The sequence below is a fragment of the Nicotiana sylvestris genome, chromosome 3 (genome assembly GCF_000393655.2).
Source record: "Nicotiana sylvestris chromosome 3, ASM39365v2, whole genome shotgun sequence".
NCBI lineage: Eukaryota > Viridiplantae > Streptophyta > Magnoliopsida > Solanales > Solanaceae > Nicotiana > Nicotiana sylvestris.
Window position 1 is genome coordinate 133,735,023 of NC_091059.1, and position 21,900 is coordinate 133,756,922.

Below are 21,900 nucleotides of genomic sequence, written 5' to 3' on the forward strand. Positions count from 1 at the left end.
GATATTAACTATTTGATCATATCCTGATTTCATTCCATAACCACGGGAAGCGCGGCATATTTACTAGTTCTCTTTATCAATGTGAGGTAACATACAGTTCTTACATTCTTTATAACAGAATAAATGATATATTTATCATTTTAGCATATACGATGAACGTATATAAAGGATTCACGTAGTTAACGTCGAATAATTTAGAATTGAAGCTAGTAATTGATTGGTATTAAAATCATCTCAACTAAAGTTGCAGTCACTCGCTTATTTTCTCAAGAATGCTTGTAAATTTTTAAGTGAAAAATTAACTTAACTTAAAATGACAGTTGCAATTTAAATTATTACTCACTCAGTTCTCATGTTTCATGTATATGATAAATTTTTCATATTAGTCAGTCTTATAAAAATGACACATTTTTATTTTTTTGAAGCAATTTAACTTTGTATTTACTCATTTTACCTTTAGAAATTTCATAGCCACGTGGAACATTTAAGACGCAAGTTTCAAATATCTAATAATGACTATACAAGTATTATGACTTGTTTAAGATTATGAGTTTTAAATTTATTTATTTTTGTTAAATATTGCGCGGAGTCAAACTACCATGAATATTGATTGAGGTCGAGCAAAAGATGGTTGATTAACAAGGCAAAGTCTTGCTTAACTCATGTATTTTCCTTTCAAATTCTGAAAAGACAGACGAAGTGGGGAGAATAACGAAAAGGCCAAGATGTGCTATTTTCATATGGAAAAAACAGGACCCAAATGATCGGTTTTCTCGGTGAGTTCAATTAATAATGCAACTCACATGAATAGCTGTGTAGGGACTGTCTCAGCACGTGCTGGACATTAATATTCATCATTCCGCAATTAAAGCTTGCCATTTAATTGGCAACGTTTACATCTACCAACATCCACACATTTTTTAGCAGCTAATTAATTGTGTAGAATAAACGTGTAAATGGATAATTGGAAGTAGAAAATAGATAACACATGACAGTGTCCGCCATCTTCCTTCTTCCTGGATATGGAGCTTCCACGGCAGAATAAAAGTGCTCTACGTATTGTGCTGGATCTTCACCCATCACACGACTCTTTAAACATTTTGATTTAGGATTCTTTTTCTTAGGTCACTTGTGATATACAAGGACTCGTGCAATCAAACTAGCAGAAAATTGATATATATCATTGCCTATACTACTGTCTGAATGCTTATCTTTAAGAATCAATCAATCAAAGAAGCAATCAGCAATTTAAATCAAATTTACAATGAACAAACGAAAATTCTTTACATTATTGAGAATATAAATCAAATTCTAAAATTTTAGCCTGGTTTTCACCATTGTGGAGAAAAAAAAAAGATGATTTCTCTTGTTGCAGTTGGGGAAAGAAAGACAGGTATGGTGGAGGTAGGGATGCCATGTTACATCACGTGAAAACCCGCATTTACAGATCACAATGGAAGAACCAACAAAAAGAGTACCGTTGTAATATGCAAAATTACACAAGAATGGTATAGACTAAGAAGTCAACAGTGTTATAGTCTTAACAACGTCTCTGTTGGGTCTTGGGGGCACATCTGGAAAAACCCAAATCAGTTCAGTGGTAGCATCATATTTTACCAAACCTACACTTTTTCCTGGTCATCTGTAACTCAAATCAGACTGTAAGTGTCAGAAAGAAACCCAATAACAATAAACTATCAATTGTTGCAGATCTGAACTTTGCAGCTTAAACAAGAGAAAGATTAAAATAGAATGAAAAATACCTTCCATTTCAGAAACAAAGTTCGGTATCTCAATTCTCAACTTACTAATGACAGCATAACAAAGGCAAATGTCTACTAAAAAGCGGAAGTCATTATTGAGTAAAGATCTCAACTTCTATAAGTCCAAGTCCAAGTCTCTTTACAACTAAAACTTTGAATTACTTGGTTAAAAAGTTAGCTAACTTCTTAATACTGAAGGTGGAGACAGAAAACAGTTTGACCTTTCATGGAAAAAAAATTATTCTACTCAAATGACAGTCTGGATTCGGATCAGTGAGTCCCACATAAAGAAAAGGAAGACAAGCTTGTGCCATAAAAGAATTGCTGTGTCATAGCAGGGCACTTACTCATGATCTCTTTACTTCAACTAAAATAAAGGTATTCCTTCCATTATGTACTAAAAATAGTACGACACATTTAGCTGTTGTTATCTGATACTCACATTGCATATTTTATTATATTCATTTTCTTTTCTTCTTTCTTCTTTCTTCTTTCTTCTTTCAACTTTTATACCAAGCAAAGCATCTGCAACCTTCAACTAGAGCCTAGAGGACAGCTTTATCTCTACTCTGAAGTCTGAAACCAAAAAATGCCAAATACAGAGTAAAGTGAAGCAGTCAACTTTTCTCAAATTCCAAAGAAAGGTCAAGCAGATTCATTTCTTGATTTAACAATCATGTTCAAATCATCGAAATGGAAAAAGGAGAAAATCAAAGCTGTATTCAGAATGCAGTTTCAAGTAACACAGGTATGATAACAGGATGGTGGAAAGTTGTTTTCTTTTCCCCTTCCATTTCATAAGGGTCAGTTTCTTCTCAAATGCTGTTAACTGCATCTAGTAACCAATACAGCATATTCAGGGTGATTGCAGTCTCTACAAGCTTGATTCAATCTAAGCTATACTTTTGGAATTTGATCCCACTGAGCTTACGAATCTCACACATTATGATGATTTCAGGTGCCTCAGCTAAAAGCCAAAAAACTAATGATTTCACTAGTTCCAGCAGATGCCGGAAAGCCAACAGTGAGACTAGGAAAAGCAGCAATTGTCGAAGGAACCTGTTCATGGGAGAATCCCATCTACGAGACGGTGAAATTAGTCAGGGATCCAAAAACAGGACAAATTAAACAAAATATTTACTACTTTGCTGTGGCATCTGTAAGTTACAGAATTGCAATCTCCATGTGCACTCTGACCATTTTCTGTTTGAATATTTGCTCACTACTCGTAGACATGATGTTATCTCAGGGATCATCAAAATCAGGTTTCCTGGGAGAAGTTGGACTTGATTTTGCAGATTTGGTAGAGGCAACTGAAACCTTAGTAGTATCTCTACCCCTGATGCCATTGGAGACTGGCGCAATTTTACATGTATGTCCTCTATCTCCTCTCCCTAACACGCACACACAGAGACATGCAAACTCTGCACCTCAAATGGGAAAGGAAACAGAAAATAGATTGTCTTAGAATGGTAACTTTGTCATAATGTTTGCTAACAAAGCAAACAAAAGCCTTTACATTAAACTATGCTGTTCTAAAGATATACATATGAAACAGGTCGCAGTACAGAATATGCAAGGAGCTCAGGGGACCAGGTGATTAAGCATTTCACACCACAATAAACATGTTATCACCCCGGCTTCAATTATCTACAAGTTTGAGTACTAAAGTTGAGTTTTAACCAAAAACAGGTGCAGTGAAAATAGTGAAATTTCAAGGACAGAATCTCTAGATCAGAGTTTTGAAACAGAACTAGGAAGCGATGGTCATTATGGAAATGGACAGTGTACATCTACTGAAGTAAGATCTCACATTTATATACTTTTGCATCGATAAACAAAGGACCTTGAGCCTAACTCAACCCCAAAAGCTAGCTCAAGAGGTGAGGAATGTCCAAGACCATATAAAGAGACCAAACACCCACCCATAGCCGATGCGAGACACTAACACCCGCCCTCACGCCTAGGGCTAGCGTGAAAAAATAAGATGGGGGCCCAACATCAGGTGAAACAATACGGTGAACCTATCTTTGATACCATGATAAAGAAATGGACTTTGGGCCTAACTCAACTCTAAAAGCTAGATCAAGAGGTGAGGATTGCCCAAAACCATATAAAAAGATCAAACAACCACCCATAGCTGATGTGGGACACTAACATGCATTTCATTTTACTGCCTGCAGTATTACTAAGGTATCCCCCATTTTGACTCAACTAGTCCAGCTTAAAATTTGAGTCTGGAGGAAAGGCATACTCAAATAGTTTGGAGTGGGGAGGAAAATGAAAAGAGTTTGAAACAATTACTTCTTAAATACTTTAGTGAAGGACTGGGAAGAAGACAAACATGGAACAGAGAAGTTTGGGAATTCAGCTTCTCTATATAAAATGAATGATTAAATCAAGCCCTTAGAGTTTGGAAGAACAATAATTATTTGGATTAAAACCTTTTGGCATGGCTATCGACGTACAGATTCATTTCTCAAATAACAGTGACACAATCTCTGACATAATTCTTAACTTTTGCTCTTTATAAATTGATCTAGAGGCAATACAAATCCAATTGGACACCTTTATACAAACTGCTGTGAAACATTTTACATCCCTTACGTCCTCCAACATGTGTGACTATTCTATAGTTCACTTGTGGATTGAACATCCGACTTACAAGAAAGAGGACGGGTTTAAGGTTTTCACATACATGTAAAAGAATCTGAATAAAGCCTTATGCGATAGGTGTTTGCCAAAGCCATTATAAACACTTGGAAAAACTTATACAACAAATATAGTAACATTTTAAATCTCTATCAACAATATCATTATTGTTACACCTGTATTATCTTACTTCAAGGATAAATTTCTATGTTATTCTCTTGCCTTGTATGTTTTCATCAGCTAGAATCCTTTTTAAGTCTCCTATACTTATATTTAATTGAACTTTTACATTTTCCCAAATAGAAAATTTCATGAAACATTTGAGAGAAGCTAAAGTCCAGATGACAAAAGCAATCAAATACAGCAATTCAGATAGAGTCATGTGGCAAGTATTCCCTGGGCTCCAAATACATCTTGCCCATGTTGTCCTAGACTGATAGACTGACACTTTTAAAATGTCCAGGCTTCATAGAAGCTATTTATATCTCATAGCTGCAAATTGCAACTGAACTTTTTGTTTCATCTTCCCCAGGGTGAGGATTTGAATGAAACATCTCATTATTACAAGAAAAATAGTGTCCCACGGGATCCTCAACCAAAAAACAGTCTTGTGAAACGGTTCACACCCCAAAATGCAGCTAATCCCCTCGAAAGACATCTGCATCAGAGGTCGTCCACAGATTGCTCGCTTGGATCTGATTTAGATGGGAGTCTAATTGATACTACATACAAATCAGAGGAGGACCTTCTGAGAGACACCGCCCAAGAATCTTCAAGTAACAGTTTTGAGTCAATGAAAAATAAGATCATAACGCTTGAGAGGCAGGCAGAACTGTCAGAAATAGAACTACAGACACTCAGAAAGCAAACTGTGAAAGAGACCAAAAAGGCACAGGAACAGTCAAGAAAAATTGCCAACCTAAAAGAGGAGAGAGATGTCCTTAAAACCGAATGTGAGAAACTTAGCCTGAGATGCACAGATAAGGTGGATGCAGTAGTTTCAGATAATATAGAATTGGACGACAAAAGTTTGACAGCTCTATTGGAAGAAATTAGGCATAAACTTCAGAATGAGAAGAACTTAAATAACAAATTGATGCAGAAGCTGCAAAAGACAGAAGACTCAAATTCTGAACTGATTCTTACAGTAAGAGACCTCAACAAAATGTTGGACCAGAAAGATAAGGACATTTTGTATCTTTCCGAAAAAGTTAGGTCCAGTAAGGATTTGCTAGAGGCTGTTGCAGAGGCAAACCATCTCAAGATTGGTCAGAATGAAGATAGAAAAGCTAAGGAGCTTAAAATTGCCGATGTATCTCAAGCAATGAAGCAGACCATTGAAAAACTACAGAATGAAATAGAGGTCTACAAGAAAGACAACGAAGAGCTGAAAGCACAGATGGATCAGCTTGAAAGCCATTGTCAATTGTTAAAAGAGGAAAATGACGATATTAATCATAACCTAGAGCAATGTGAGCAGCAAAAGGTGAAAACTCAACAAGAACACTCAGAATCTTTAGCCGCTGTTAAGCACTTTAAACTCCAGGTGGAGCGGCTAGAGGAAGAAATGAAAAGACAAACATTACAGTACTCAAAATCATTGGATACGATAAACGAACTTGAAACAAATGTTTCAACGCTGGAGAAAGAACTGGAAACGCAGGCACAGGAATTTGAAGAACATCTGGAAGAAGTCACCCAAGCCAAAGTTAAGCAGGAACAGAGGGCCATAAAAGCAGAGGAAGCATTGAGAAGGGCAAGGTGGAGTAATGCTAAGGCAGCTCAGAAGCTTCAAGAAGAATTAAAAAGGCTATCAGATGAAATGACATTGAAGATTGATGAGAGAGAAAAACTGGCCAGTGATGCGGTGATAGAAGCAAATATTCTGCGTGAGAAGAACAAAATTTTAGAGGAATTGCTGCAGAAATCCGAAGAAGAACTTAAATCAGCAAAAGATCATTATGAAAGAGAAGTTCTTGAGCTGAAAGCTTCATCAATGGAGGTTGGAAGACCAAAAATAGCGGGGTCAGAGCACTGCAAAGAAATGGAGCGTAGAGGAGAAGTCAGATATGATGCGCCACAAATGGAAAAATCAACTGCTGAAATGGAGATAGAACAAAAGTTGACCAACGAAAAGGAATTGGAGAGAGAGCTAGCTTCAGTGAGGAGGGACGCAGAAATGTTCCTGGAGGAATTAATTCCCCTGAGGACTGAAGTGGATCAAAAGAAGAACATAGAAGAGACCTTACAATCAGAAGTAGAGAAGCTACAACTTCAGAATGACGAAATGAGATGCAGTACAGATCAACTAAAGTTGGAAAATGAGAACTTGATGAAGTTGGTGTTCAAATTACAGGGACACCACCAAGAGAAGGAACAGGTACTTTGCATTAGAAATAAGTTACACACCTAAAACGTATGATATTACTCATTTCAATATTCAAGCCTTGAGAAGAGAAGAAACTGGTCCACTTAATGTTTTAGGTCTATCCCTTTCTTCAAAAATAATATTGAATGCCTACAAGTGAATTAAATTCAGAGAATATTATAAAGAATAATAGTGATGTCATTCACAAACAGGTTCTTTTCAAGGTAAGTATAAGCAATTAAGCATTCATCAGGTTGATGGGAAATTTAATCCCATTTTCTATAATATATTTCCTTTTTAGACACTCGGTATTTGATGCTTCTATAAATAATGACAATCTATACAAGTTCTGCATGCTCCAAGAATCCAAATTCATGGAACAGGTTCGTTTTCCAGTATGATGTCACGGTTCCTGGAGCTTCAGCACATACTTCACAACTCCTAGTACTTTAATATTTTCTTCTACAACTATCATCTTCATGCAAGACAAATTGTCAAATTATATGGAACAAAGAGAGTATATATTAAACCATTGACCTAGATTTTAAGTACATATGCACAGACATAAAATGAGTCGCTTCCACTGAAAACCAACTTGTTGACATTTTGTGTCAGTTTTCCTACACCTTAGAATCTTGTATTCTCATTCAAGTTTTTAACTCTGCTTAGAAAAAGATTCACAGAAGTCTTCACGAAACATCACTACAATTCTAAAGGAACTGCTGGTCTTGACATACAGGAGGATGAACCACCTGAGGAGGCAACTCCGGACATTATTGTTGCTGGAGGAAGAAATTGTATTAGGGAGAACATTCACCACCAACAGGATGCCTTTACAGAAGAAACATTTGTGCAGAATGGACCCAGAAAAATTGCAAATATAACAAGGTAAACTAATAGGACTACTGAACCATTGCTATGCATCTATTCATATAAATTTATCAACAAGAAATGCAGTTCTGTGGAAGGATAAAGCAAACACGAATCTTAATTTTATGCTCCTTCTGCAGTGGAGAAGTTGATCCAGGGAGAGCGTCAGAAACGATCAATGGCCATACTCAAAATATACTTGATCCAGAATTACTAAGTGAAGTAGCTTTATTGAAAGAGAAAAACAACCACATGGAGCATGAATTGAAGGAAATGGAAGAGAGATATTCAGAAATAAGTCTCAAATTTGCAGAAGTAGAAGGTGAAAGGCAACAACTTGTCATGGCGTTGCGCAATTTGAAAAATGGAAAGAGGTAGCAGTTTGTCCACTGGTAAATAAATGATTGAATCATTAGATTTGCACAAAAGCAACCCTCTGTAGAAGATAATGAAGCAGCCAAGAATAAGGTCTGAATATGCGGATTCCCTGGCAATTATAAGTTGCTTCCATTCCTCAAATTATCAACTTCCATGTCATAGACAAGCAATCTTGTCGTGGTAACGAGGGTCATGCACCTGTTAGAATCTGTTGTTATCATTATCTTCTATCCATTTTTGTCTAACACAATTTGTCTACTTACTAGATTACTTGCAAGCAGTATATCCAGGTTTCCCTTCCTTTTGTAAGATTTTACATAATATCTATAGATCAGTTGGTAATGTTCACAAATTATTCACATCATAGAAATGTGAATAAATTTTAAAGTATGTCAACTTTTCAGTACATAAAAGAGATCATTTTGGGATAGACAAGGAAGAACTAGTATGACTCTACAAGCTAGTCATTCAAACTTGTATGTAGTCCTTTACCATGATCATGCATGGTGCTTTTTTTCAGATACTACCCACACAGCTGGTCAATTTATGCAGATCAGGCTGCACAGAATCCATGCAAGCGTGGTAACCCACCCACCCACACAAAAATAAAAGGCAAAGAAGGGGGAAATTATTCATAATAAGGTCATTTTTTGTTTGTTTTAAGTGCAGGCTTCCTTAAATATCATCGGCGCAACTTTACCTTAGATAAACCAAAAAGTCTCAGATGAAAGTCAGAAGCCTTGTGTGCCCCCTTTTATAACATTATCAGTATATTCTTTAGCTTTCAGTACTCCGTTTACAAGTATCGACATTAGCTTCTCTAGTCATAACATGTTTACATCATAGAAGTATATCACTATATTAAAAATAAGATGTTCGGTACATGGTGAACGACATTTTTCCGACACCAGCAATTGCAGAATTATGCAATATGAGTTGTAAAAGATCATGTAATTTGATAATATTTAATGTCCCGGGAATGTAAGGTTTAAAAAAACGCTATGAGCTGACACTTACTTGAGCTCAGTTGTATTGGCCCAATATACCTCATAAAAGAGAGTTAATATGGTCTACCCAATGTATGAGAGTTCTTATCACTCCATACCAGGTTAGTTTGCCCTCCATTTCCATTTGTTGCAAATGATAGCACCTGCAGTTAGTCAAACTGTGAAGAATTATCCAATGAGGATATATCAAATTATTTGAAAAGAAAAACAGTTTAAATTCAGTTAAAAACCAAAATATCATTTCAGCAGGCATACCCGTTTTGCCCTCTTATCAATGGGTGTCCACGTTGGAATGAAACGATCTGAAGCCTTCTCAGTAGTGGATGCTGGTAGCTGTATGCATTTCATAGGCCTCTTTCTCCTGGTCCCTGCCTCTTGGCAACTGTTTCCTTGATACTTGTAAAATTCAATAGTAGATGGACTCTTTCTATTTGTGACTTCTGATGATTTGCCGGGGTATCCATGCCAAGGGGCTGATAGGTCACGTGGGAGAAACTGCTGACGTGACCGACTCTTTTCCCTCATTTTGTTCAGAAATTCAATTGTCCAGGGTGAACCTTGCTGCAATCGAGTGGATTGACGTGCGCTTGAGAGTGGTGTCTCGCCATAACAAGCTGTATTATTGTCTTGCACTGTCAGGTCACTCAAACAATTTACTTTCTCAGATACACCCTCTTCTGTGACACCTTTCTTGTGCTTAATTTGACTCTTCTTATGATAGAAACCTGCATTTAAATGTTGTCCCATTCCTTGCCCTGATCCTTGCCCGTGGTTTCTCACAGAAGTGCAGGCATCTGGGCTAGAGTCAATATCCACAGTGGTTGGGAATTCTTGGAGACCACTTGCTCCAAAAAAGAGTTTTTTAGCAGCTTTAGGAACCCCTGTTTTGGACCTTTCCATTGCATGCTCCAGGGTAGAAAAGGACTTGTATTTTGCATTACGAAAAGCTTTTCTAGTTGCAGGAGTATCGTCAATATCAATAACCTCATCTGTGATATCCTCTTTAAAATTTCCTGAATAGTTATTTTTTCTATCCAATTTGTTCATCATACACACGTAAACTCTCTCTCTTGGACGCAAACATTGTGGAGCCTCAAGTTTATTTAACTCATTTCCCATCTGTGGATCTTTTCTCATCTGATAATCGCAGAGCTCAGTTACCTTAAAAAGATCTTCTGTCCCATAGGTGTCTAATGATTGTCTTTGAACACACAATTCTGTGTCAAATGATAAGCTAGAATTCCCAAATTCATCAAAAAAGTCGATATCTTCTGAAATCCGAGAATCGCACAGGCCAGATGCTCTGGGATGATTCGGTCTGTCTTTAGAAAATGTTAGTGGTGGATCAAAATCAAACAACTCATTTGTAGGCATATTAAGATTTTCAGTATTCCAGGTGGTTTTTCTTTTCGTCCCCACAGAATTGCTTTTACAATGAAGACTTTCAGAGCCTGGAGCAGAAGAAACTGAAGAGGAGCAATCTGTCATTCCCGATTTAGAATCCTCCCGCTCCCCAAATCTGCTCAAAGCACTCAGTAATGTGATGCTTTCATCAGGAACCTGATATTTCTGGACTGCATGAATTCTGCGTTCATGTGTCCATTCCAGAAACTCAACAAGCAAGCCCGCTGAAGACAATATTGCATGAGCTGAGAGTGGATTGATTGAAGGAAATGCAGAAAGGAATGATTCTGCCAGCGTTTGTGTCTCATGCATCTTAGGAAAAAGTCCTCTGCTTGTCCTCAATGAAAGTTCAATGCACGATAATATGATCTCATCAGTCATCTCAGAAGAATATGAATAAAAGATCCGTATATCCATGCCCAAGCTAGCAGCAGCAGCATAGAGCTCATCAGATGACTCCATTATTCCTGCTATAAAGTCGCTTTCTCCCTCAAAGACCTAAAGAATGGCCAAGAAATACTAAATATTATCAACAAAACATTATGCGTAAGCTGTGCTCGTGCTAGACTATCTTGGTCCATTCTAAACTATGAGAAATAAGTCCTCTTATTTCCATTTCCAGTCACAGTTACTTCATTCAGGTGATCTAGCATATTCAAGAATAACCATGTAATTAAGATCATCCTCTTGTGCTTATATCATAATGTAAACAAGGTAACTTGAAGTTGGGAGATATTACGTGCACATGGTGATAGTAGTCAGTTATCAACATGTTCACCGAGGCCAAAAAGAAGGCTTATCTCAAGTTGATCATTGGCATTACATCTGCAATGCAACTGTGACCAACTGGAGCTAAGGAACGAGGAACAATTGTGAGATTGGAAGCGTAAAGAAACAAGACAAGTCTGAGAAGTAACTTTTGAATTCCTCTTTTAGCTAATAAGTTCATGATAGATTTTCAATCTCCAGGAAGTTCTGAAATAGGTCCACCAGAAGAAAGACTTACGCATAGAAACATAACTCTTGCAAATTTTAATACCAAATTGATACCCCGATGTCTTCTCTATATCATCAGATTGTCATAACTTTTCTTACTCCTTCAATGATGTTGCTTCCAGTAATTGCATATTTACTTGCTATCAATTCTACTGAGTATTACCAAATGACCATCTTGAAGAATATTCAATATTTGAACTTAGAAGGAGTTAAAGGTAAGCTAGAGATAGAAGAGCACTATTATGAAATGATGGTTGAGGGTGTCAAGACAAAGCAAAGTAAAGATCAGTAATGACAGTAGCTGGAATCGGACTCTCTGGTACTCGGCATATTGTAACAAGTAGCAATGGTGGAAGGACAATGACAGTAAGACACTACAAGCAATCAGGGAATGTAACTCAGTGAAGTGTGTGTAAGTGGAATGTTAAAAAATTTAGGAATAGCCTTCCACTTTTCAAATTAGTATTGTCAACTATGTCCGTCTCTCATTATTAACATTTTAGTCATGATCTAACAATTGCTGCAACTGCAATTAAATGAACACAGCGCAGGGCATAAAAATGTTATCTAGACTTTTCTCTAAGTGGAAGTGCAAACATTTTAAGACCCTAGAAATACACATAGAATGAACTTATAAAAGCATGAATATTTTCTTTTCCCAAATAAAATGAGAAAGTTGAAAAAGAAAAAACATCTCAAGCATCAAATCATCTCATATAACTGGTCTGCATAGTTCTCCAAATATATTAAGGACACGGTTTTTCTAATAGGAGAAAACGACTTGATGTTTCCCTGTCTCATATTCATGAATCCACACTTACCTCATAGGGAACTAATTTGACAGAACAATCTTCATCATAATTTATGAACGTTCCTTTTCTGATATCAAACACTTGGGTTTTCAGCTGTTAGCCTGTATATTTCCTATCTTACAGGGTGGAAAATATTCAGAAACTGACTAAGTCCGTTTTTTTTGTGGGGGGGGGGAGGGGGGGGCTGGGGTTCTCTTGCGGAAATAATTGTATTGCATACCTTAGATCCAGCAGAAAACTATCTGGGTGGAACAGTTTGAAAACAAGAAAAAACAAAAACAAGCTAATTACCAGAGTGCAGCCACTGAAAGCAAAACTGAGTGACGTCAAAATATTTGCTGCAAGATTCTCGACACACTGAGGCAAGCAAGAGAAAGCCTCGTCGGAGGCAGTAGCTTTCTTTGCAATGTTTTTGCAGTCATACCAAGCAAGGCAAGCTGATGCACTAACTATAATATCGACAGGCTGACGTAAATCACGCTCTATGACCTGAACTCCTTTCTTCTCAAATGCAAGAATCTTTTGGTATGTACTTCTCCTTGAAATTACCATTTCCGTGTCAAAATTGTGTGTGTTAACTATAACGATAGTCTCAGGACAGCCATCTATGCTTCTGCAATTTTGCTTAGATTTTGAACTGAATACTGCATCTTCAGCTGCAGTAGAGCAAGCTTCATTTCCCAGTAATGCCTCCATGCTCCCACCCTTCAAGTTCTTTTCCACTGGAAGGTAATTTAGCAGTTCTTCAAAGGTAACATCCATCTCATTGAGAGTAGAGCAAAAGTGAGGACCTCCTTCCTAGAAAAAGAGTATGTCAGCTGAAGATCCAAATTTAGAAGCCCCTCGGAATGAACTATAGGAATCCGTTCTTGAAGATTTGAATTAAATATTTCTAGTCTGATCGACAGCATAAAGTATTCAACACTAAATGATTCTCTTTTTGTAAAAAATCTGGTGCTTTTATCAGAAATGATAAGCTCATCCCCCAACTGTTCATAATTTACCAGCCACAAAATATGACTTGGATGGAGAAAACCTCACTACCATGCAAAAACGGAAATATATCAGGCCACAGTGAGATTAATCCACCACAAGGGGAGGTCAAACAGGGAATCAACTTGGCCATGTTGAAAATTTCAGCCAAGCAAGAAAAGGCAGACAGAGTACCAAAAGAATGAGGAAGGGATCAAACCTAAGTAGTCAAAAGTACAAACTCATAAGTATAAGATTAATTACGGACCATATTCTAACTCAGAAAATTAACAACCATCACGTCTCTTGGAGTAAAAATACCATAGAAGTTAACACTTTAATGCAAATTGAACTATATGTTGTGACTCAAACAAAACAGCAAAACAATTAAAATTTTAAAAATTTGACAATATTTAAACTTTTCATTCCGTTTACAAGGACAATGTGGTGTCATGCGTTCCCGGAAAGGAAACACAGAACTATGTGCTACTTGTCAAACTGATAGTGAATAGATCGTAGTCGAGTGAAGGAAAGAGACTTGCCACACTAGCTTCATTAATGTTGGACATGTCAACGCCATCACAAAGAGCTTTTGCAACACTGGGGTCCTCCAGCTCCACCTTAAGGAAATGAAGGGGAGGAACTCTATCTGACTTTGGCAAGATGGAAGATACTTTAGATGATTCTTGTGAACCTCCATATTCCAAGATAATCTCAAATTTCTCAAATGGAAATGAGGCAAACAGATGCCTGGAGAAAAAAAGTGGGAATATCAGTTCATTTCGTTAAATCTCAATCTAAATTAAGGGAACTTGTGAACAGCATTGTGGTAAACAATATTAAGAACAAATAAAATTTGAACTGCCTCAATGTACCCAAACCATACGTTGTCTGCCATGATACTTACTAAATGGTAAACTGTAGATTTTAAGTTAAAACTAAAGCAAATAAGTAGCTTCATTCAAGCATGTTAGAGAGCAAGGATCTGATAGAAAAGAGATAATAGGAAAAAGAAATTAAAATTCATCAACCAAGGCCATGGATTCAATAAGGATCACAACATTTCAAACTCAAGGATTTGAATGTAACATCAACATTCTGTTTTGGTGGTAATACCTCAGCATTCCAGGGCAATTTATCTAGAAAAAAATATGATTCTTAAGGACCCATTCAAATTCAAGAAAAGTAAATTCATTCAAATTTTCCCAGACTTCTGTAGATATTTTTCTTTTTCCAATATGGAATTACTATCTATCACTAACTAATCAAATTTGGAACTACTTTGACACCCTTTTGCTGCATAAATACATATTAATGGCAAAAATCAGAAATGCATATGCCAGAGAAGGATAAGACCATTAATATGACATCTATAGGTTATTGAGTGAATGATTAATACCGTTCACACAGCCAATCTATCAACAACAAACCACAACAAAATCCCACAAATAGGGGTCTGGAGAGGGTAGTGTGTACGCAGCCTTACCCCTACCTTGTGCAGGTAGAGAGGTTGTTTCCAGTAGACCCTCGGCTCCAAGCAAGCATGCAAATCACAACAGTACAGAGAAGAAATACAATAATGTAAAAGTCAGGGAAGCAGTACAACAACAAGGAAGTAGAACAATCAAAACACAAGCAATATCATGTAGTAATAGAATTTTAAGCATATGGAAATACTAAAAAACGCTACTACTACCGGAAGGAAAGGGAAAACGTGCAACTACCTACTAGCCTTCTACCCTAATCTTCGCCCTCCACATCCGCCTATCAAGGGCCATGTCCTCGTTGAGCTAAAGATGTGCCATGTCCTGCCTAATCACCTCACCCCCAATACTTATTCGGCCTACCTCTGCCTTTCTCCTCAGACAAAATTAATATCTTAGTTCTTATAATCAGTAGTTTTGCAGCTAAAAATGACTAGCTATCTTTAAGTTTAGAATACTTTTCTCCTAGAGGCACCTTAACGTCAGTGAAGTTTGTACAGATCACACAACTAAAACCTGAATCTTTATCAGGAATGGAACAGCAATTACAATAGACTAGCAAAACATCAAGCTGGAGTCTCAAAAGGTCAAAAATTAACTATTTTCCAGCCTGATCAAAAACAGATATCTTCTGCTATTTGAATCACTGAAGACTAAGCAGGCCAGCTGTCAAAATGCTAGTGTTTTGTCCTGAACAATGAATTGGAAAGAATAGCAAAGACTACATCTAAATACAAGGATACAGACAAGAAATCGGAAACTGTAAGTTTGATCAACCATACTATTAAGCAGGCTAATATCCCAATCCCAGCATACTTTCTGTAGGAACTACCACTTACTCATGGGTTACTAAACAGCAATCTGATTCGTGAATCATTTGCATGCTGGCATCTTCTAATTTGTAAAAATCATCCTTCTGTCCATTCTGTTGTTGAAAAAATGCAATATTCATGGACGTCAAGAGTTTTTTCAATGACCACCAGAACACTGGCTCAGCCACAATTAATATCTTTGAACTATCCTTGCTCTTAAATGTCTCCAGAATATCCTTGATAACGGATAGCGATGGATGGAACTTATGTATATCGTTTTCACCCTTCTGATGCACATCTTTTACGATGTTGTAGATGAAATCAAGTTTAGATTCCAATCCCTGCAAGCTCCTGGATAACTTTTCTATGTATAGATAGGTTGAATGCAGATCATAGTAGCACAGGTACCAAACCATCTGTTTGATTGCAGACAATGTGACTAATGACATGGTTTTCTCACCATCCTGGAACAAAGATGACCTGCACATGCCTCTTTTTTTAATTAAATTGATGAGCTTTTTCTTTGGAAGGCGAAGAATAGCATCATCGTCCACAGCTTGAGATGGATCCTGAATCTCAACTAACTCTCTCTGTCTTTCAAAGATAGCTAGAAAGATTTTCTTAAGATAATCAATTAGAAGTAGAATATCAGTAGATAACAATATTTGATGCACCTTGATATTCCATTGAGGTTGCAATAATGTGGTAGCAGAAGAAGAGAGGAAACTGATCTGGTCCGTGGCACTAGTATCAATTGAACTGTCAGCTGGTTTATAATCTTTGCCTCTACTATACTCCTTTCGATTTAAGAAAAAATCAAGATCATTAAACTTTGACCTGGAGTCACCAAATGAAGATGCTTTTCTAGCAATACATTGGGATGATACTCCTTCAGTTGGGAACTTCCCATCATTCAGCAACTTAGTTGACACTTCTATGTTATAAGGGATGGGAGATATAGGATTGCCATTAGAAGGTATACTCAGCATTTCCTTGCTCTCCGCTCTGTTTGGTTCTTGTGGACTATCACTTGAGAAAAAATAGTCCGATACAAGCATCTCATTGTCACTGAAGTTCAAGCAAAAGGCAATGTCGTTAGCATCTATATCCCTCAACAAATTGAAGCAGTCTTCTCGATACTCGCATTTCTCTTCTTCCAGAAAAGGCCAATCTAAGTATAACCCATCGGACATGGAGGGAGACTGCAGCTCCAACTCAGCTAGGATTTCCTTAATACACAAGTACAGTGACTTTATATTTCCATTCTCAGGAACTGGTGGCACAGGCAATGATCTGAAAGAATTATCCACAGGGATGAGCTCATGGGAAACAAGCAATTCGTCAAAGTTCCTGAAATTCTCGGCTTCTCTCAACATCAGGTCACATGTATCTTTATCAATATCTACTTTTGCTTCAGACTGGAATTCATGAAAAGAAAAAAGGTCTGAATCAAAGAACTGCAATTCATCAAAAATGATTGGGCTTGCTACCCATATTAGACCATCATTTTCTATGCTTTCATGGATCACCAAGTTTTTCTCAAGTTCAATAATACTTATCAAATCCATCTCCGCAGAGAAATTCAAGCACGGAACCTCAACTTCACAACTGCCCATTGTGAAACTACCATCTGATAGGTATTGCATTGTGTCAAACTTTATGGAACCCAAAAGTTCATTGCTTCTACCCATTCCTTCACTTCCTGGCGTCTCACAGTGAAGCTCAATATTTTCAATACTTGCAACTTTCTCCTTTACAGATTTGTCACTGACAATAACCAAACCTGCCTCATCCACTTCAAGATGAGGAAAGACAGATGTACTAGAATGATATTGCCCCTGACAGAAAGCACCATCTTCCATCAAATCAGCACTTTTCTCCAGTAAAGCCACAGAAGAGATGTCATCCACTGAACAAATTGATTGCAGGATCTCAGGGGAATCTGGCAGCCAAACTTCAAGACCGGGCATATCCTGCAAAAAGTGAACAATGATGTACCAAACCAGTAAGTGGAGCACTTAAAAAGTGAAAGTAGCGCTTTATTTGGTTAGGTCTTTCCCTTCTGTCTACGCAGTCTCAGAGAAGTAAATTACCATGATGGCATGGAGTACAATTTCTTCATGTCCTCTACAATGAACAAACTTCATTACTTCATAAGAGGTCACTGTGTCTTTGAGCATCACTATACTTTAGCTCAATATATAAAGAAAAGATGTTTGAAACTGAAGGACGGCGCAGATTGAGAAGTGAAAGGTCTCGGTCGCATAACTGTGTAAGCTCGGTTTGGGACAATATCCAAGCAAATTGTATTTAAGAACCTTATTAGGTGATTCTTAGATTTCAGTAGTCAAGTTAAGAGCATCAGAAAATACAAAAGAAGAAAGATAGTAATCCAGTTTCACAAATGATGATTGAGGAAAAGTGCTAGAGGACATTGTCTTCAGAATCATAGTCCCCAGCTGCACAAACATATAGAAGACATGTAACTACAAAGTTATATCATATCGAAAATCGCTAAGCTTCTTCTATCAATATGAACGACCCATTTTTCATTTTTGACAAAAGGCTTCTTCTTAACAGAAGGAGGGAGTTGGTAATTCCTATCTTAGGTAATGCACTGTCATCGTAAAAGGTGGCAAGACAAACCAAACACACTTCACTGCGGTCATAGAATTCCTATCCTAGGTAGTTCACTGTCATTGTAAAAGGTAGCAAGATAAACCAAAGCACTTCACTGCGGTCATAGAAACTTGAATGCCTAAAGAGATATGTAATTCATCAAAATATTACCAGCTTATCTTCACCATCCGAATGAGAGGGAATCGACATATTCTCCTTTCCAAAATAAGGGATGTCTTCAAGCTGACAACAGGAAAACAAATAAATCCAGAAATTCCACATAAGAATTTAGCTAGTAGTATATAAATCGTATCTGCTTGATTGCCATGATGGTTTACCAATGGAAGCCAGGATGTATCCAGCACCCGAATTTCAAGTTGGACCATTTCAAGATTTTCCTTCCCCTTGCTGTAGGAAACAATAGTCCCCTGCAACAAAAAAGAAAATGAGCAGCCTAAGCCAGACGTAATGTTGAGATAAGGTGAAGACTGGAGTTGTTTCTTGAAACCAACTTGTATTCTTTCTCACTTGAGATTAAATTTCTTTTCGTTGCCTAAGCCTCATTAATATTCTTAAAGACATGTGCAGCACATGTACTTTTTTATGTATTAGACTTTAACATAACACTACCTTATAAATAGCAAATAGTTACCAGTATCACAATACAAACTCAGGTATTACTGTATCAGTGAAGCACATGGAGCCATCACTAGAAAGTCTACCAGGAATCTCAAATCTCTAAAGATTTAATAGGATACCTTAATCTTTGGTTGTATGTTTAACAAAATTGGAAGGTTGTACTGATGAATATGAGTTCCAAATGGAGAATCTTAGTTCCAAAACACGCAACACGAAAATAATTCTCTTATTATCATCACATCTGCACCATAAACTCTCCATTAGAAATTTTCTAAATTACAATAAATGAAGAAGAAACATCTTTTAAAATTTAATATAATCACATCAAAATGTGCTAATATGCAGTATCTTGTAGAATTTTTGTCAAACTAAAAGTGACAAGTCCAGTGCACTGAAGCTCCCTTTGGAAGTGACAAATCCTTGAACAAATCTCAAGGGAAGCTTATATTGACAGATAACTCAATGCAAATTGGAGAGATCATCAATTAACATAAGCATGCATTTTAATTCACACAACACTTCCAATTAAAATGTTACACGGGAACCATTACCAGATGTATCAGATAGGTGGAAATTTCATGATGAAGTAACGAATAGTACTCCTCCATTTATGTGACATTCTTTTCTTTTTAGTCAGTGCCAAACAGAATGACATCTTCTTATATTTAGTAGCAGTTTTTACTTTAAAATGCTCATTTTACCTTTAATGAGATAATTTATAGCCACACAAATATTTATGACTCATTTTATACCACAAGTTTCAGAGTTTTCTTTTCTTTTTTTTCTTCTTCTTAAACTCCGAGTCAAACACGTCACATAAATTGTAACGTATGTAGTAATATTTAAACCCTAAACGAGTTCGAATTATGCTCAGCACTTACCTCTGAGTTCGTAGTTTCGCTTGTTTGCACCTCGGAACTGCAACTAGCGAAAGGTTGAGGATCTGCGAACTCGGAGAGTTCAATATCGATGTTGTGCGGAAGGACATCGGCGAAGAAGCTGGAGAGAGCTGCCTCGATCGGAAATTTCTCGATTTCGACATCGATACTGAGAGTAGAAACTCCGTCAGAAAAATTAAGGTCTTCGAATTTGGAGGTGTTCGGATCAGTGAGGAGAGGCGAAAGGGGGAGGCGGAGGAAATCGCGAGCTGAAATTGGAGTGGAATTGAAGTAATCTGTGCAGAGAAATCGAGTTCGCATGTCCTGATTACGGTGAGATTTTGGGGGAAAGAGTGTGTGTTATCAGATCGCCAAGGTTTTTGAAATGTCACGGATTTGTATTTGCAAAATGAAATGGCGCCCATGGCGAGAGTGTAATATATTGAGCTGCTTCCCGCTAAAATGCGGCGTTACCATGGCCCCATGTGTGATATGTGCTCTTTTCTTTTCTGTTCTTCTTTTTCCTACTCTATTGAGATTATGGAAACAGTGTTATGTAAGAGTGAGTTGGTCTAATGAAAAATTCTTTTTAAACTTTCATATTTTGTTGGATTAAATATTTTAAAAAATATTTTTCTTATAAATTTCTAGAGAATGATGGTCAGACCGATTATATTGTATGGAGCTGCGTGTTGGCATGTGAAGATCGTTCATATCCAAAAGATAAAGGTAACAGAGATGGATGTTAAAATAGATGTGTGGGCATACCAGGTTAGATAGGATTAGGAATGAGGTTATTCACAACAATGTGGGTGCAGCCCCTATTGAGGATAAGATGCGGAAAACGAAACTTAGGTGTTTTGGACATGGGAGGAGGAGGAGCACATATGCCCGGTGAGGAGGTATGAGATGTTGACAAAGGTAGAGGTAGGCCGAAGAAGAAGTGGGGAGAGGTGATTAAGCAAGACATGGCGTAGCTTCAACTAACCGAGGACATGACCCTTGATAGGAACATGTGGAGGTCAAGGATTAGGGTATTAGGGTAGGTGGCCTGGATTGTTCATACCGGTAGTATTAGTACGCACGCTCGCATTCTGTTGGTAGTAGGTTTCTTTGACTACTCGTTGTTTTCTTTCATTTTGATCATCTTATTATCATGTTATTTCTATGCTACTTTTACATGGCTTTTTGGTGTTATCCCTCCTTGTCTATCTTTTAATTAATATGGTGCTTATGTTTTCCTGAGCCGAAGGTCTATTGGAAACGGTCTCTCTACCTTCACAAAGGTAGGGGCAAGGTCTGCGTACACACTACCCTCCCCAGACCCCACGATGTGGGATAATACTTGTTATGTTATTGATTGTTACTTTTCTTATGAATTTATTTGGAGGAAAATGACTTCCCTGCCAAAAGGATAAAAAATATTTTTCACAACTCTTTTTCAACCTTTCTCATCCTATTCTCCACCAATTCCTTCCAGCATCCCTACCCCAACCCCACCCTACTGGCCTACCCCCAACCCCACCCTAACCCCTCACACCTGCCACTCTACCACCCCCTAACCCCACCATCCCGAGCCCTGCCCTTTGTCGTTGCTACCCTAGCCCCTAGACCTTCAACCTACCACCTTCTCCTGCCCTTACTTATTTTGTCTCTTATAGTGTTTGCCTAAATAATAACTTTAAAAAAGTATTTGTCTAACCAAACACCAGAAAATAAGCAACAAAATTATTTATTTTCTAATAAAATATTTTTCATGAGAATATTTTCTTCACACCAAACATAACCTAAGTCATTTGTAATTATGTTGAAAATTATAATAGCTTAGTTGGTTGGTTAGTATTTGATTCCTCACATTGTAACCTTCTCCCATATTTCTCCTTTCCCTGTCCCTATTTATTTATTTATTTATTTTATAAATAAAAAAAAATCCTAAGATATATATGTTGCTTGCATTTTGCTTAACTTAACATACTCGTATGAAGTAAGTGTTATATGGATATGGTTATTTTATGTTGTTCCTTCAAAATATAATAGAATAAGCAAAAATCTGACACTTGTACTAGACATTACACACTCCTATCGAATATATATTAGATCTATAGGCTATAGCTAAGCCAATATAGTCAAACTAGTTTATGAGAGTTGAAAAAATAAGAAAGATGACGAGCATTAAAGTTTGAATTTAATTTATAAACATCGACATTTTTAAATAGTTTCACAGTATACGTTATTTATTATGTTAT

The 21,900-nt window shown here is 37.1% G+C and overlaps 2 protein-coding genes across 9 annotated transcripts; one reads left to right on the forward strand and one right to left on the reverse strand.

Annotated features, from left to right (window-relative positions):
- Window positions 1–1,268: 1,268 nt before the first annotated feature.
- Window positions 1,269–19,988, reverse strand: LOC104229366 (protein SHORTAGE IN CHIASMATA 1). Of its 7 annotated transcripts, none has more exons than XM_009782005.2 (10): window positions 19,658–19,747; window positions 18,896–19,017; window positions 18,476–18,565; window positions 18,309–18,380; window positions 15,546–17,491; window positions 13,765–13,972; window positions 12,542–13,048; window positions 9,294–10,940; window positions 9,049–9,181; window positions 2,135–2,339 (listed from the first exon to the last, which is right to left on the reverse strand). In XM_009782005.2, exons 3-9 carry the CDS (start codon window positions 18,521–18,523, stop codon window positions 9,092–9,094), a joined length of 4,518 nt encoding a protein of 1,505 aa, XP_009780307.1. In that variant the 5' UTR covers window positions 18,524–18,565; window positions 18,896–19,017; window positions 19,658–19,747; the 3' UTR covers window positions 2,135–2,339; window positions 9,049–9,091. The 7 variants fall into 7 exon arrangements, with proteins under 7 accessions (XP_070027121.1, XP_009780307.1, XP_070027124.1 ...); XM_070171023.1 differs by lacking the exon at window positions 19,658–19,747 and adding an exon at window positions 19,328–19,403; XM_070171020.1 differs by lacking the exons at window positions 2,135–2,339; window positions 18,896–19,017 and adding an exon at window positions 1,269–1,642 and having other exon boundaries at window positions 19,658–19,988.
- Window positions 2,014–8,421, forward strand: LOC104229367 (uncharacterized). Of its 2 annotated transcripts, XM_009782007.2 has the most exons (9): window positions 2,014–2,141; window positions 2,286–2,511; window positions 2,722–2,922; window positions 3,013–3,135; window positions 3,322–3,359; window positions 3,456–3,564; window positions 4,948–6,795; window positions 7,523–7,671; window positions 7,794–8,421. In XM_009782007.2, exons 2-9 carry the CDS (start codon window positions 2,440–2,442, stop codon window positions 8,029–8,031), a joined length of 2,778 nt encoding a protein of 925 aa, XP_009780309.1. In that variant the 5' UTR covers window positions 2,014–2,141; window positions 2,286–2,439; the 3' UTR covers window positions 8,032–8,421. The 2 variants fall into 2 exon arrangements, with proteins under 2 accessions (XP_009780309.1, XP_070027125.1); XM_070171024.1 differs by lacking the exons at window positions 2,014–2,141; window positions 3,322–3,359; window positions 3,456–3,564 and having other exon boundaries at window positions 2,332–2,511.
- Window positions 19,989–21,900: the final 1,912 nt, after the last annotated feature.